We start from the raw sequence: 16837 nt of genomic DNA, 5'->3' as shown, positions 1-16837 counted from the left end.
GTGCAAAAAAATAAAAACCGCAGAGGTGATCAAATGCCTCCAAAAGAAAGCTCTTTTTGTGGGAAAAAAAGGACGTAAATTTTGTTTGGGTACAGCGTCGCACGACCGTCAATTAAAAAGACGCAGTGCCGAATCGCAAAAAATGGCCTGGTCATTGAGCAGCCAATCTTCTGGGGCTGAAGTGGTTACAATTATTCTTATACAGGGAGTGCAGAATTATTAGGCAAATGAGTATTTTGACCACATCATCCTCTTTATGCATGTTGTCTTACTCCAAGCTGTATAGGCTCGAAAGCGTACTACCAATTAAGCATATTAGGTGATGTGCATCTCTGTAATGAGAAGGGGTGTGGTCTAATGACATCAACACTCTATATCAGGTGTGCATAATTATTAGTCAACTTCCTTTCCTTTGGCAAAATGGGTCAAAAGAAGGACTTGACATGCTCAGAAAAGTCAAAAATAGTGAGATATCTTGCAGAGGGATTCAGCACTCTTAAAATTGCAAAGCTTCTGAAGCGTGATCATCGAACAATCAAGCGTTTCATTCAAAATAGTCAACAGGGTCGCAAGAAGCGTGTGGAAAAACCAACTGCCCATAAACTGAGAAAAGTCAAGCGAGCAGCTGCCAAGATGCCACTTGCCACCAGATTGGCCATATTTCAGAGCTGCAACATCACTGGAGTGCCCAAAAGCACAAGGTGTGCAATACTCAGAGACATGGCCAAGGTAAGAAAGGCTGAAAGACGACCACCACTGAACAAGACACACAAGCTGAAACGTCAAGACTGGGCCAAGAAATATCTCAAGACTGATTTTTCTAAGGTTTTATGGACTGATGAAATGAGAGTGAGTCTTGATGGGCCAGATGGATGGGCCCGTGGCTGGATTGGTAAAGGGCAGAGAGCTCCAGTCCGACTCAGACGCCAGCAAGGTGGAGGTGGCGTACTGGTTTGGGCTGGTATCATCAAAGATGAGCTTGTGGGGCCTTTTCGGGTTGAGGATGGAGTCAAGCTCAACTCCCAGTCCTACTGCCAGTTTCTGGAAGACACCTTCTTCAAGCAGTGGTACAGGAAGAAGTCTGTATCCTTCAAGAAAAACATGATTTTCATGCAGGACAATGCTCCATCACACGCGTCCAAGTACTCCATAGCGTGGCTGGCAAGAAAGGGTATAAAAGAAGAAAAACTAATGACATGGCCTCCTGGTTCACCTGATCTGAACCCCATTGAGAACCTGTGGTCCATCATCAAATGTGAGATTTACAAGGAGGGAAAACAGTACACCTCTCTGAACAGTGTCTGGGAGGCTGTGGTTGCTGCTGCACGCAATGTTGATGGTGAACAGATCAAAACACTGACAGAATCCATGGATGGCAGGCTTTTGAGTGTCCTTGCAAAGAAAGGTGGCTATATTGGTCACTGATTTGTTTTTGTTTTGTTTTTGAATGTCAGAAATGTATATTTGTGAATGTTGAGATGTTATATTGGTTTCACTGGTAAAAATAAATAATTGAAATGGGTATATATTTTTTTTTGTTAAGTTGCCTAATAATTCTGCACAGTAATAGTCACCTGCACACACAGATATCCCCCTAAAATAGCTAACACTAAAAACAAACTAAAAACTACTTCCAAAAATATTCAGCTTTGATATTAATGAGTTTTTTGGGTTCATTGAGAACATGGTTGTTGTTCAATAATAAAATTAATCCTCAAAAATACAACTTGCCTAATAATTCTGCACTCCCTGTACGTTAGTCACAAGGCAGTCACCTGAATCTCTGCTATCAAAGCATGGAGAATGGAGTCACAGTGTGATAATATTGAGTGACATTCTAATGAAGTCATATTATCGTATAAAAGGTTATAAATATTACACACACACTTTAGAAGATAAGAAACACACCGGAGGATTGCTGTATTGAAGACATCAATACTAAAGGATGGAGCCCGGATCTCATAAACTCTACAATGTCCACGGCTTCCACTCCCGGAATTTTCTAGATACGTACTGTTCCGGTAAAGCAGAAATGGCTTTTGCTCATGATAGTGTCAGGTATCCTATGATGAAATTTCACAATGCATTTTCCTCAGGTAGGTAAAGCTCTTTTTAAAAAATAACTATATATTCAGTGTATTAGGAGCAGTGCCGGGACAAGGCCATCTGGTGCCCAGGGCGAAGATGGCAAACATTTGGCATGTAATTTTTTTGGGGGGAGAGTGGGGGCTTCAGGAGAAGGGGACTTCCTGTCTCACTTCCCCCTCCGCCGATGGGCTGCAAAGGCGATTAAGCTTAATCGCCTTTTGGCAGCCCCTCCCTGTAGGAGATCGCCTAGGACACGTGACAGGTCCTAGGCGATCGCCTGTCCAATCAAACAGCGCAGCGCCGGCCCGCGCCGCATGCGCAGTGCCGCTCGCGCATGCGCAGTGGGTGCCCGGCCGTGAAGCCGAAAGCTGTCACGGCCGGGTGCCCACAGTGACAATGAAGATGCCGGCCGGGGAGGGGGGGAGCGGAGCCCCGGCCGGTGCGTTGCTGGAACGCTGGAGCAGGTAAGTGTCTGTTTATTAAAAGCCAGCAGCTACACTTTTTGTAGCTGCTGACTTTTAATAAACATAAATATTGGCTGGAACTCCCCTTTAAAACAAAACAATACTACAATACAACAATAAAATACCGTAGCTCCGTCGCAGTATATGTACTGCGTCTGCTGCGGGTCGGCAAATGGTTAAAGTGTAAGTTCACCTTTCTCGACAGGACAAACACCTGCTAGATCAATGTAGTTTTACCAGTGCCCATCAAATGCAGCCTACCACTGTGCCCATAATCGCAGAGGGAAAGAGAGAGAGATGCTCTGCAGGCAAAAATTATAAATGCACTTTTTTTATTTTACCTGCATAAATACATTCACTATTTATTTTAAATAAAGAAATCCACAAGAGAGAGGGGGGGCAATGCTCAGCGGGCATTTTTTTTTTTTTATAAATGCACAATTTATTTTACCTGCAAAAAATGTTAATTTATTATTATAGGCTGCAATGGTGTGTAAGAGACAGAGAGAGGGGGCTGCAATGGTGTGTAAGAGACAGAGAGGGGGGGGGCTGCAATGGTGTGTACGAGACAGAGAGAGGGGGCTGCAATGGTGTGTAAGAGACAGAGAGGGGGGGGGGCTGCAATGGTGTGTAAGAGACAGAGAGAGGGGGCTGCAATGGTGTGTGTGAGAGAGAGAGGGGGCTGCAATGGTGTGTAAGAGACAGAGAGAGGGGGCTGCAATGGTGTGTACGAGACAGAGAGAGGGGGCTGCAATGGTGTGTACGAGACAGAGAGAGGGGGCTGCAATGGTGTGTAAGAGACAGAGAGGGGGGGGGCTGCAATGGTGTGTAAGAGACAGAGAGAGGGGGCTGCAATGGTGTGTGTGAGAGAGAGAGGGGGCTGCAATGGTGTGTAAGAGACAGAGAGGGGGGGGGCTGCAATGGTGTGTAAGAGACAGAGAGAGGGGGCTGCAATGGTGTGTGTGAGAGAGAGAGGGGGCTGCAATGGTGTGTAAGAGACAGAGAAGGGGGGCTGCAATGGTGTGTGAGAGACAGAGAGAGGGGGCTGCAATGGTGTGTACGAGACAGAGAGAGGGGGCTGCAATGGTGTGTACGAGACAGAGAGAGGGGGCTGCAATGGTGTGTAAGAGACAGAGAGAGGGGCTGCAATGGTGTGTACGAGACAGAGAGAGGGGGCTGCAATGGTGTGTACGAGACAGAGAGAGGGGGCTGCAATGGTGTGTAAGAGACAGAGAGAGGGGGCTGCAATGGTGTGTACGAGACAGAGAGAGGGGGCTGCAATGGTGTGTACGAGACAGAGAGAGGGGGCTGCAATGGTGTGTAAGAGACAGAGAGAGGGGGCTGCAATGGTGTGTGTGAGAGAGAGGGGGGCTGCAATGGTGTGTGAGAGACAAGGGGCTGCAATGGTGTATGAGAGAGAGGGGGGCTGCAATTGTGTATGAGAGAGGGGGCTGCAATGATGTGTGAGAAAGAGGGGGCTGCAATGGTGTATGAGAGAGAGGGGGACTGCAATGGTGTATGAGAGAGAGGGGCTGCAATGGTGTGTGTGAGAGAGAGAGAGGGGCGGCAATGGTGTGTGAGAGAGAGGGGGTTGCAATGGTGTATGAGAGAGAGGGGGACTGCAATGGTGTATGAGAGAGAGGGGGTTGCAATGGTGTATGAGAGAGGGGGGCTGAAATGGTGTGTGAGAGAGGGGAACTGCAATGGTGTGTGAGAGAGTGCAATGCTCTGCAGGCCATTTTTTTAACCTGTACAAAAAAGTGAGTTTGCTTTGAGAGAGAGAGAGAGAGAGAGAGAGAGGGGCTGCAATGGTGTGTGAGAGAGAGAGAGGGGCTGCAATGGTGAGTGAGAGAGGGGCTGCAATGGTGTGTGTGTGAGAGAGAGGGGCTGCAATGGTGTGTGAGAGAGAGAGAGGGGCTGCAATGGTGTGTGTGTGAGAGAGGGGGGCTGCAATGGTGTGTGTGAGAGAAAGAGAGGGGCTGCAATGGTGTGTGAGAGACAAGGGGCTGCAATGGTGTATGAGAAAGAGGGGGCTGCAATGGTGTATGAGAGAGAGGGGGGCTGCAATGGTGTATGAGAGAGATAGGGGCTGCAATGGTGTATGAGAGAGAGAGAGGGGCTGCAATGGTGTGTGTGAGAGAGAGAGGGGCTGCAATGGTGTATGAGAGAGAGGGGGGCTGCAATGGTGTGTGAGAGAGGGGGGCTGCAATGGTGTGTGAGAGAGAGGGGGACTGCAATGGTGTATGAGAGAGAGGGGGCTGCAATGGTGTGTGAGAGAGAGAGAGGGCTGCAATGGTGTGTGAGAAAGAGAGGGGCTGCAATGGTGTGTGTGTGAGAGAGGGGCTGCAATGGTGTTTGAGAGAGAGAGGGGCTGCAATGGTGTGTGTGTGTGTGTGTGTGTGTGTGTGAGAGAGAGAGAGGGACTGCAATGGTGTGTGTGTGTGAGAGAGAGTGGTTGCAATGGTGTGTGTGTGTGAGAGAGAGGGGCTGCAATGGTGTATGAGAGAGAGGGGGGCTGCAATGGTGTGTGTGTGAGAGAGAGGGGCTGCAATGGTGTGTGTGAGAGAGAGAGGGCTGCAATGGTGTGTGTGAGAGAGAGGGGGGCTGCAATGGTGTGTGTGTGAGAGAGAGAGGGGGCTGCAATGGTGTGTGAGAGAGAGAGAGGGGCTGCAATGGTGTGTGAGAGAGAGGGGGGCTGCAATGGTGTGTGTGTGTGAGAGAGAGAGAGGGGATGCAATGGTGTGTGTGTGTGTGTGTGAGAGAGAGGGGCTGCAATGATGTGTGTGTGAGAGAGAGGGGCTGCAATGGTGTGTGTGTGTGTGTGTGTGTGTGTGTGAGAGAGAGAGGGGCTGCAATGGTGTGTGTGTGTGTGTGTGTGTGTGTGTGAAAGAGAGAGGGGCTGCAATGGTGTGTGAGAGAGAGAGGGGCTGCAATGGTGTATGAGAGAGAGGGGGGCTGAACTGGTGTGTAATAGAGAGAGGGGCTGCAATGGTGTGTGAGAGAGAGAGAGGGGCTGCAATAGTGTGTGTAAGAGAGGGGGGCTGAAATGGTGTATGAGAGGGAGGGGGCTGCAATGGTGTGTGAGAGAGAGGGGGCTGCAATGGTGTGTGTGAGGACTGCAATGGTGTGTGAGAGAGAGAGGGGCTGCAATGGTGTATGAGAGAGAGGGGGGCTGAACTGGTGTGTAATAGAGAGAGGGGCTGCAATGGTGTGTGAGAGAGAGAGGGGCTGCAATAGTGTGTGTAAGAGAGGGGGGCTGAAATGGTGTATGAGAGGGAGGGGGCTGCAATGGTGTGTGAGAGAGAGGGGGCTGCAATGGTGTGTGTGAGAGGGACTGCAATGGTGTGTGTGTGAGAGAGGGGGCTGCAATGGTGTGTGAGAGAGAAGGGGCTGCAATGGTGTATGAGAGAGAGGGAGGCTGCAATGGTGTGTGAGAGATAAGGGGCTGCAATGGTGTATGAGAGAGAGGGAGGCTGCAATGGTGTGTGATAGAGAACGGGCTGCAATGTGTATAAGAGAGAGGGGGGCTGCAATGGTGTATGAGAGAGAGGGGGATGCTATGGTGAGAGAGAGAGAGGGGCTGCAATGGTGTGTGTGTGTGTGAGAGAGAGGGGCTGCAATGGTGTGTGTGAGAGAGAGAGGGGGGATGCTATGGTGTGTGAGAGAGAGAGAGAGAGGAGGGCTGCAATGGTGTGTGTGTGTGTGTGTGTGTGTGTGAGAGAGAGAGAGAGAGGGGCTGCAATGGTGTGTGAGAGAGAGAGAGAGAGGGGCTGCAATAGTATGTGTGAGAGAGGGGGGCTGCAATGGTGTGTGTGAGAGGGGCTGCAATGGTGTGTGTGTGAGAGAGAGATGGGCTGCAATGGTGTGTGAGAGAGAAGGGGCTGCAATGGTGTATGAGAGAGAGGGGGGGCTGCAATGGTGTATGAGAGAGAGGGGGGCTGCAATGGTGTATGAGAGAGAGGGGGGGCTGCAATGGTGTATGAGAGAGAGGGGGGGCTGCAATGGTGTATGAGAGAGAGGGGGGCTGCAATGGTGTATGAGAGAGAGGGGGGGCTGCAATGGTGTATGAGAGAGAGGGGGGGCTGCAATGGTGTATGAGAGAGAGGGGGGCTGCAATGGTGTATGAGAGAGGGGGGGGGCTGCAATGGTGTATGAGAGAGAGGGGGGGCTGCAATGGTGTATGAGAGAGAGGGGGGCTGCAATGGTGTATGAGAGAGAGGGGGGGCTGCAATGGTGTATGAGAGAGAGGGGGGGCTGCAATGGTGTATGAGAGAGAGGGGGGCTGCAATGGTGTATGAGAGAGAGGGGGGCTGCAATGGTCATAGTTGACAACATTTTTAAAAAATTTCCAGGGACACTTTGCAGCACAGCTATTAATTAATTACCACACTCACTTCCCCGAAGCTCCACCCACTCCGCATAATCTTCGCCTGGCGAAGATTATGCATAGTGGGTGGAGCTTCGGGGAAGTGAGTGTCGTAATTAATTAATAGCTGTGCTGCAAAGTGTCCCTGGACAAATGTTGGCAACTATGAATGGTGTGTGTGAGAGAGAGAGGGGCTGCAATGGTGTGTGAGAGAGAGGGGGGCTGCAATGGAGTGTGTGAGAGAGAGGGGCTGCAATGGAGTGTGTGAGAGAGAGGGGCTGCAATGGTGTATGAGAGAGAGAGGGGGGCTGCAATGGAGTGTGTGAGAGAGAGGGGCTGCAATGGTGTATGAGAGAGAGAGGGCTGCAATGGAGTGTGAGAGAGAGGGTGGCTGCGATCTGGAGCCCACACACGATCGTTTTTAATGACATTAAAAATAAATGTAATTTTTCACATCGCAAAAAAACGGTCGTGTGTACGCGGCATAAGACTCATTCATTTACGTGTTGAATACTCCATATTCCAACAATAAGACCCCCCTGCCATAATTCCCTGCCTGGTTATGTGCTCCTGGAAGATTTTGCTGTAATACAGCTCCTCCTATTATGTCATCATCAGGGCCGGACTTACCATTGGCCTTGACTGGGCTCAAGCCCAGGGGCCCCACCCAATAGGGGGCCCCCTTTAAAAAAAAAAAAATTTTTTTTTTTTTTTTTAGGGGTCCGGAGGTCCCCAGGGGCCCGGAGGCCCCCAGGGCCCCGGACGGCAACCCCCCTTTTTTTTATTTATTTTTTGTAAAAAAAATTTTTTTTATATATTTTTTATTTTTATATATATATAATATTATATATATATATATATATTATTATTATTATTATTAAAGGGCCCAGGGGTCTCCAGGGCCCCGGATGGCAACCCCCCTTTTTTTTATTTATTTTTTGTAAAAAAATGTTTTTTTTATATATTTTTTATTTTTATATATATATAAATGTATATATATATATATATATTTTATTATTATTATTAAAGGGCCCAAGGGTCTCCAGGGCCCCCGGATGGCAACCCACCTTTTTTATTTTTTTATAAAAAAAATTACATTTTTTTTTTATATATATATATATATTTTTTTATTAAAGGGCTCAGAGGTCCCCAGGGCCCCATGTGGCAACCCCCCCTTTTTTATTTTTTTTATAAATGTTTATTTTTTTATTTTTGTTTATTTTTTTATTTTTTATTAAAAGGCCCAGAGGTTCCCAGGGGCCCAGAGGTCCCCAGGGCCCCCGGGTTTGGCAACCTCCCTTTTTTATGTATTTTTTATAAATGTTTTTTTTTATTATTATTAAAGGACCCAGAGGTTTATTTTTTCTTTTTATTAAAAGGCCCAGAGGTCCCCAGGGCCCCGGATGGCTACATATATTTATATATATTTGTTTTCTTCTTTATTTCTTCTTTTTTTGTAAAGGCCCCCCCGCTTCTCAATTTGCGGCAGCCCCCACGCTTCTCAATTTCAGGCGGCAGCACCCCCACCCCCCCTAGGTTCTCTGCTTCAGGGGGCCCATGCCTTAAGCTGTGCAAGGGGCCCCAAAATTCCTGATGGCAGCCCTGCGCATACCTCCCAACACGCACGGATTCTGTGGGACTTTCCCGCACAGACAGCTTCTTCCCGCAGTCCCGCAAAAGGGTTAATTTTCCCGCACTGCAAGAGGAGGCAGCACGGAAGCAGGAGGAACCGGAGTGGTGTGTGGAGGACTGTGGCTGCTGAAGGGAAGATAGCCGAGAGCCGGGCTAATGACAGTCTGTGGCCCCGGCTGTTGGCACAGGTGAGAGGCACCCCCCCCCTCAACAACTGCAAAATCCCCCCCCCGCTCAACAACTTTAATGCGCTCCCCCCCGCTCAACAACTTCAATTCGCCCCCCCCCGCTCAACAACTTCGATCCCCCCCAATTCTCGGCTCCAGGGGGCCCCTTCAACACTCAAGCCCAGGGGCCCCCACCACCCTAAGTCCTGCCCTGGTCATCATAATATAAAACCAATAATACTGTAAATCAAGCAGGAATAGTGAGAACCCCTCATAATGAGCACATCAGGTTTGCAGATCCAAGAGTACTTGCAGGGACAGTGGGAGACTATAACAATGGGCACAGAAGGGGCGCAGAGCCAGGACCTCAGCATAGAGCAGTGTTTCTCAACTCCAGTCCTCAAGGCGCCCCAACAGGTCATGTGTTCAGGATTTCCCTCAGAGGAAACAGCTGTGGTAATTACTAAGGTAGTGAAACTGATCAAATCACGCTGCACAAACTGTTGGCGATATATAAATCCTGTATAATAATAATAATAATAATAATAAATCACATGTGCAAAATAATGGAAAGCCTAAAAACCTAATGACCTGGCCCTTTAAATATATGCTGATTCCTTGCATGGCCTTTATTGATAGTGCTGCATCATTTTCAGAATATGTTATAGTTGATGCATATTTGATATTTGTTATAGGATTTGTGTGAACAATATTTATTGTAAAATTACATTAAGCAGACTAGTGTATCATTCCTGCTGGCAATTTTGCATGTTTAGATGAAACACAGTTGTGCTTTAATTGTTCTGAATTCAAATGCATGGCATAGAGACTATAACACGCTCTCCTTTTGAATATTTTGCTGCAGGTGACTTTAAAGGAGACGTGTTGATTGACTTCAGCATTGGACCCGTCGTTCACCATCTCTATGCAGCGCAGGAATATTTCAGAGATATCATCCTTCTCAAGCCTACTGAGCACTGTATTGTAGAAGTGAAAAAATGGACAGACAGCCGAACCGGAGCGTTTGATTGGTCACACGCCTCAACAATTGCTACAGAAGTGGCAGGAAACAGGTGAAGTATCTGCCAATTTTTTTTTTATCAGAGTACTGTGCAATGAGCAAGTAATGTTGGGAGGGGGCCAGACACAATGGGGGGATTTACTAAAACTGGAGCGTGCAAAATCTGGTGCAGCTCTGCATGGCAACCAATCAGCTTCCAGGTTTTACTGTCAAAGCCTGATGTCGCGTACACACGGTAGTTTTTTGTGATAAAAAAAAACTTAATTTTTAAAAACGTCATTTAAAATGACCGTGTGTGGGGGAAACGTCGTTTTATGCCTTCTAAAAAAACAACAAATTTTTTTTTGAACATGCTTAAATTTTTTATGTCGTTTTTCAAAACGTCGTTTTTTTGTGTCATAAAAAATGACCGTGTGTGGGCTAAAACAACGTTTTTAAACCCGCGCATGCTCAGAAGCAAGTTATGACGCAAGCTTGAATGGAACAGAGTGCCGCCGTACGTACTGAACGTAACCGCGCTTTGCTAGAGCATTTTGAAAAAAAGATGGTGTGTAGGCAACGTCGTTTTTTAAAATGAAGTTTGAAAAACGTTGTTTTTTTTCATGAGAAAAAACAACGTTTTTTTACAAGATAAAAAGCAGCCGTGTGTACGCGGCATAATAGAACAAGCTGAAGTTAGAAGCCAATTGCTGTCATGCACTGCTGCACCACATTTCTAGTTCTACAGTTTTAGTAAACTTCCCCTAAACTTTAAAGCATTTGTATTCTCTTTTAATTAGCTGTTTCAGTTTGTGAGAAGTTTGGTGAATCAGGTAGCAATATTACAATTCATGTGACATGTGATCCCCATCAAAAGAAGTGGAGGGGAGGGGGGAGAGGAGAGGAGAGGAGGGAGCAGGGGTAGAAAACTGGAAATAAGGGGAATGTAGAAAGTAGGGTCGTCCCAATACCGATACTAGTATCGAGACTGATACAGAGCATTTGCGCAAGTACTTGTACTCGCACAAATGCTCCAGATGCCTGACCCGATACTTGGTCAGCGGGCGGAGGTTTTGAGCAGAGAGGGAAGGCAGAGTTTGCGAGCGGATAGGGTGGGTGGAGTTTGTGAGCGACGAGGGCAGGCAGAGTTTGCGAGCGGAGAGGGAGGGTGTATGCTGCTCTACCCCTCTGTGCGCCGCGTCCCCCTCCGTGCTCCTGCTGTCCTCCTCCATTCTGTGTCCCATGTCCTGTATCCCCTTCCGTGATGCTGTTCTTCCCAAGTGATGCTGCTGTCCGCGCTCCGTGTCCCCCTCCGTGCTCCTGCTGTCCTCCTCCATGCTCTGTGTCCCGTGTCCCCTTCCGTGATGCTGCTCTCCCCCTCCGTGCTCCTGCTGTCTTCCTCCGTGCTCTGTGTCCCGTGTCCCCTTCCGTGATGCTGCTCTCCCCCTCCATGCATGTTGAGCACTGGATAGAGACTTCTTTCAGTGCCAGGCACAAGAACACAGAGAGTATTCCAGTAACTGGCACACCAATGCCACTCTGCCTATTGCAGCCAGGCACCCTGTAAATGGTAAATGCCCCTCCTTGGGGCCATGTGCACTGCATACACTGAACACATTATATATATGTGTAGCAAGGTCACAGGCTTTCTTTAGTTTAATGAGAACCACTAGAGCAAAGAGCTGCTGAAATCCTTCAGTATAGAGTGGGCTGTAAGGCATAATGGGTGTAGTGTAAGATAGATTCATGGGTGCCAGACACTTCTTGAATGCAAAGAGATTGTATTTCTCTTGAACCTAACTGTGGGAGAGAGGGTTTAGGGCCAGGACACCCTTAAGATAGTTGCAATGTTAATTGGCAGACTCTGAGACTTCTATAGGTAGACAGCCATGCAGGGAAAGGCATCCAGCTAGACACCACGTCTGTATGTGTAGGAATGCTGTCTCCTATGGCAACAGTCTTAGAACAGTTCCTAACACAAGTTAGGAACAACAAACTCCTTCACTTTCTTTCCAATCACTTCTTGTAGTTTCTTAACCCAATGAGCTCCCAGTCTCTCTCACTAGACTTGTTGATTCACTGCCACCGAATCCCTTGAGCTCTTCCAATCTTCACTTTAGTATCTTCCTCAAGCATCACCCCCGCTTCTCTGCTGGGTCCCTAGCTTGGCACTCCAGATACTTCTCAAGGTTCACCCCACTGGCCTGCTTAGTCCCTGGCTTGACACACAAGGCTGCTCTGCAAGCGTCACCTCCGCTGGCTGGGTCCCTGGCTTGACACCTGCTGAAGTTTCCCCATTGTTCACCATCCCTGGTTGGTAAGAGTACTGCTCTGGTACTTTCTTCAGCTACTCATATTGGTCCCTGGTAACAACGTGGACGGTCCATTAGTGGCGACCGCTTCCCCTCTACCTCTGATCATGACAGGTTCTCCAGCCAGCAGAACCGTCACTTCTGGTTGCACTGCAAGCCGCAGTCCCAACCCTGCGCTGCTCTCTTGCTTCTGGATAGGCCCTCAGACAGCCTATGCCCGGCATAGGCCCAAGCTCCGGCCTAGTAGCCAGGGCAATACAACATACGTCCACCCAGACAGCCATCCAGGTGTCGCAGAACACTGACCACCTGACTCCACCCAAATATATAGGTTCTCCCAGCAGGCCAAGGGATTTAAGAAAACCCCCGCCCTATTGGCTGAGATACCCCATATACTCCTAATCTGTCCTTACTTTGCCCTTGTCTTATCTAATGCCACCAGATACCCGGCCACCCAGCGGCAGAAGCGAGAAAGGCAACAATTCTAGACTTAGGGTCCTTTCACACGTGCGGACCGTTTTTTAGATCAGTTTTTTATCATCAGTTGATCCGTTTTTCATCCGTTTTTTATCCGTTTTTCATCAGTTGTCATCCGTTTTTCATCTGTTTTCATTTGTTTTTCATCCGTTTTTCATCCTTTTTTTTCGTCCGTTTTTTTTTGGTTAGAACTTTATTTTTATTACATATTTTGATGAAAAACGGATGTTAGCGGATCGGATGTTAAACGGATCGTCCGCTAACATCCGTTTTTCGTCCGTTCCGTTTTTTTGACGGAAGAAAAATAGGGTTTTCTTCCGTTCAAAAAAACAGAGCTTAACGGAGACGGATGTTAACGGACGTTAGCGGATGCTCATCCACTAACGTACGCTATCCCATTGGAAAGCATTGCAGTCCGTAAACGGATGTATGAAAAAACGGACGAACGGTCCGCACGTGTGAAAGGACCCTTAGGCTGGGTTCACACTACTACACTACTTTGATCCTACTTTGCTCTGCTACATTGGTCCTACACTGATCCTACATTGGTCCTACATTGGTCCTACATCCATCCTACTTTCATGAACAGGATACTACTTTGATCTGACTTTGTGATAGTCTGACTTGTTCTTTGACCAATCAAAACAATCCCAGAGTGAGATAAATTCCTTTTACTGCTGCTGTAATCACATGTCGGATGTCAAAAGTCGGATGGTTAGGACAAGGCTCCTACTTTGATCCTACTTTAATGATATTCAATGGGCTGATGTAGGATCAAAGTAGGACCAAAGTAGTACAGGGAGTAGTTTCAAAGTCGGACCGACTTGTGTCGGACCAGTTAAGACAGCTCTCATAGGGAAACATTGATTTTCACACGTCATGCTACATGAGCTCCCAATGTAGGACCGTTGTAGGACAAGTGTGAACCCAGCCTAAGGCTGGGTTCACACTACTACACTACTTTCATCCTACTTTGCTCTGTGTTCAATGTTTCCCTATGAGAGCGTCTTGTAGCGTCCTACACAAGTCGGTCCGACTTTGAAAATGCTCCCTGTACTACTTTTGGTCCTACATTGATCCTACTTCAGGCCCATTGAATATCATTGAAGTCGGACCAAAGTAGTATCCTGTTCATGAAAGTAGGATGGATGTAGGACCAATGTAGGATAAATGTAGGACCAATGTAGCAGCGCAAAGTAGGATGAAAGTAGTGTAGTAGTGTGAACCCAGCCTGAGAGTGAAATCAATTGATCCCTAACAATGAGCCAAGGTAACTACACCTGGCAGGTAAATTAAAGAGCAACCCTTATTAAAAAAAAGGGTGCTACATCTGTTCCCTTGGAGGGGAATGAAGAAAAAGACAGCAGTGGAGAAGAGAGGGGAAACAAGAAAAGAAGAGGGGAGAAAAGAAGAGGATAAGAAAGAGTAGGGGAGTAAAGGTGAAGAGATGAGGGGAAGGGGAATGGAGGAGAGAAGAGAAGACAAAAGAAAAGAGAGGATGGGGGAGGGGCAGGAGAAGGAGAAGAGATAGGGGCTTCCCATTTCACACACATATATATATATTGGCCCGGATTCACAAAGCACTTGCGCCGACGTATCTCCAGATACCCCGCATAAGTGCAAATATGCGCCATCGTACCTATGCGCCGGGCCCACAAACTAAGATACGCCTAAAAACAGGCTTCATCCCACCAACGTAACTTGCCTACGCCGGCGTAGAGTGGGCGCATATTTACGCTGGACGCATTTGGCGCTCCCATTGATTTTCTATTAAAATATGCAAATGAGGGAGATACGGCGATTCACGAACGTACTTGCGCCCGACGCAGTGCGCATAAAGTCATAAAGTTATGCCCCATAAAGGAGGTGTAACTCCACAGCATCCATGCAAAGGGCTGCACCAGGGAGCACAAGCCGGCGTATTTTACGTTGGCCGTGAATATGGCTGAGCGTAGGTTACGTTCACGCCGTAGCCAGTGATCCGACGTATCTTAGGCATAAATGTGCGCCGCTGTCTGTGAATCCGGGCCATATTTTTTATAATAATTCAAATGTTCACTATGGCAATGATTACATTCTTCATAGCCCCAATATTATGTATTAGTACTACAAATAGCCATCTACAACTCAGAAATGTTAGCAGTATTCACCAGCTGAGAGCTAATTACTCAATGCCTCACAGAAAATCAATTTAAAGTGGAGTTCCACCCATAAATATAACATTACATCAGTAGTTTTAAAAAAATGTCATTAGTCCTTTACGAATTTTTTTTTTTTTTTTAGATGCCTTCAAAGTGTTGTTGCTAGGCAGAATAGTTAATCTTCCCACTTCCTGCACCTAGGTGCTTAATGCTTCCTAACCTACACCGCACAGACTCCTGGGAATGTAGTGGGTGTAACTTTCCAGGAGTCTGTGCACTCCCCAGTCTCAAAGAATCATGTGACTTGGACATCACAGGTGCTGAAACCCGATCTGACACTGCTTGTGCAGCACTGAGCATGTTCGAGATCTGCAAGGCTGAAATCCAGGAAGTCATACATCTGGCTTCATGATGCCCACACTTAAGATGGCCCCAGTCAATTTCTATTTTATAAAGTGTCTAAATGCTGTAACAACCTAACAAAACGGACCTTAGTTTACAGGCCAACTTTACTAGAATACATTAAGCTTGTGTATTACAGGGGTATTTATATTTAAAAAGTGAAATTGTGGCCGGAACTCCGCTTTAATGTTGAATGTGACATGTGATGTGCTTCTGCCTTCCAGTGACCAATGTGAGGAGAAGGAAGCTGGACTCAGGGCGGCAATTAAACATGTTGTAAAATTCGATCTCAACCTGGAAAATCTCACAGACCCAATTGTGCTACCACAAGCCGACTGCCTGGCTATAGGGTGTATTCTGGAAGTCATCAGCAAAGACCTTGAAGATTTTGTGAACAATTTTAGGAGATTCTCAAAGCTCCTGAAACCTGGTGGGCGCTTGTTGTATTATGGAGGACTAAATGCCACATTCTATATGGTTGGGGGGGAGAGGTTCCATATGGTAAAGTATAATGAAAGCGACTTGAGAGATATACTTAGTAATGAGGGGTTTGTTATCACCCATTTGGAGGTTTCCCAAAGAAAGGCTGAGAGTGATCTGTGTGATTTTGATTCAGTTGTGTTCTGTACAGCTTATAAAGAATAGAAGATTTAGGCATGCCACCTACAGTATGTATTTGGCCAAGGTGTGTAGGCAGTCTTCTGGACATGGAGATTGTCATTCGCAAACCTGCTTCCAAAATCTGAAAAACAGCTTTTCACAATAAAGGATAAGCACTGTTGAGCACACATCAGAAACAGCCAGGTGTAATCAAAAGTATAGTAGATATGATGTTTATTTAGGCGTGCGCAAGGGGTGTGCCAGGTGTTCCTGGGCACACCCTAATCACCCTATGCAGTGCAGATTGCCCCTGCTGATATTTCACCAGAGGCCCACAATGGGGCTCCTAAAAAAAATTGTAAAAAATAATATGAATATAAATTAATAAAAAACGACTGAAACGTCTACTGCCCTACTAACACTGTCTATGTTTCAATACATTTTTAAATGTTTTTTATATTTATTTATATGAGTGCATGTGTGTGTGTATATTACACGCGTGTTTGAGCTTTGGGGTGCACACCCTAATGCAAAAGGCTGCACACACCTATGGATGTATACTATATATAAAGATAATAATAAATGAAATCTGACACATAAAATTCTAATAAAATAAAGGTAATAAAAATAAAATTAGAATAAATAATAATTTAGGGTAAAATACAATCTGCTGGTGTACTGCAGTACAGTGTCTGGCATCATAAGCAATATACACTCTTAAACATGTGCATGATGAAAACAATGGCCCGGATTCACAAAGCACTTGTGCCAACATATTTCAAGATACGCCGTCGTAAGTACAAATGTGCGCCGTCGTATCTATGCGCCGACCCACAAACTAAGATACCCCATAAAAATACGCTTCATCCGACCCACGTAACTTGCCTACGCCGGCTTATCGTGGGCTCATATTTACGCTGGACGCATGTGGCGCTCCCATTGATTTTCTATTCAAATATGCAAATGAGGGAGATACGGCGATTCAAGAAAGTATGTGCGACTGGCGCAGGCTACGCGCGGTGTGCGTAAGTTGTACGTCCGGCGTAAAGTTATTCCCCATATATGAGGCGCAACCCATGCAAAGGTATGGACCAGAGAACATAAGCCGTCGTATTTTACATAGTTTACTTTGGACGTGAATATGGCTGGGTGTAGGTTACGTTCACGCCCTAGGCAGTGATTCGATGT

The 16837-nt window shown here is 46.8% G+C and overlaps 1 protein-coding gene across 1 annotated transcript; it reads left to right on the top strand.

Moving 5' to 3' along the window:
* The first annotated feature begins 1875 nt into the window (after positions 1 to 1875).
* LOC120916100 (indolethylamine N-methyltransferase-like) lies at positions 1876 to 15835 on the top strand. The gene is made up of 3 exons (XM_040326920.1): positions 1876 to 2096; positions 9583 to 9790; positions 15274 to 15835. The coding sequence occupies exons 1-3, from the start codon at positions 1946 to 1948 to the stop codon at positions 15692 to 15694; spliced, it is 780 nt and encodes a 259-aa protein (XP_040182854.1). The 5' UTR covers positions 1876 to 1945; the 3' UTR covers positions 15695 to 15835.
* Positions 15836 to 16837: the final 1002 nt, after the last annotated feature.

The sequence above is a fragment of the Rana temporaria genome, chromosome 10 (genome assembly GCF_905171775.1).
Source record: "Rana temporaria chromosome 10, aRanTem1.1, whole genome shotgun sequence".
In the NCBI taxonomy this organism is placed as follows: Eukaryota; Metazoa; Chordata; class Amphibia; order Anura; family Ranidae; genus Rana; species Rana temporaria.
Note: the sequence above shows the minus strand (reverse complement) of the source record. Positions and strands in the feature narration are given on the sequence as shown.

What these genes read in the sequence shown, in the direction of transcription:
- LOC120916100 (XM_040326920.1), top strand. Translation starts at nt 1,946, where the DNA reads ATGGAGCCCGGATCTCATAAACTCTACAATGTCCACGGCTTCCACTCC. An exon ending in TCACAATGCATTTTCCTCAG is followed by an intron (nt 2,097 to 9,582) that starts GTAGGTAAAGCT and finishes ATTTTGCTGCAG; the next exon opens with GTGACTTTAAAGGAGACGTG. An exon ending in ACAGAAGTGGCAGGAAACAG is followed by an intron (nt 9,791 to 15,273) that starts GTGAAGTATCTG and finishes TCTGCCTTCCAG; the next exon opens with TGACCAATGTGAGGAGAAGG.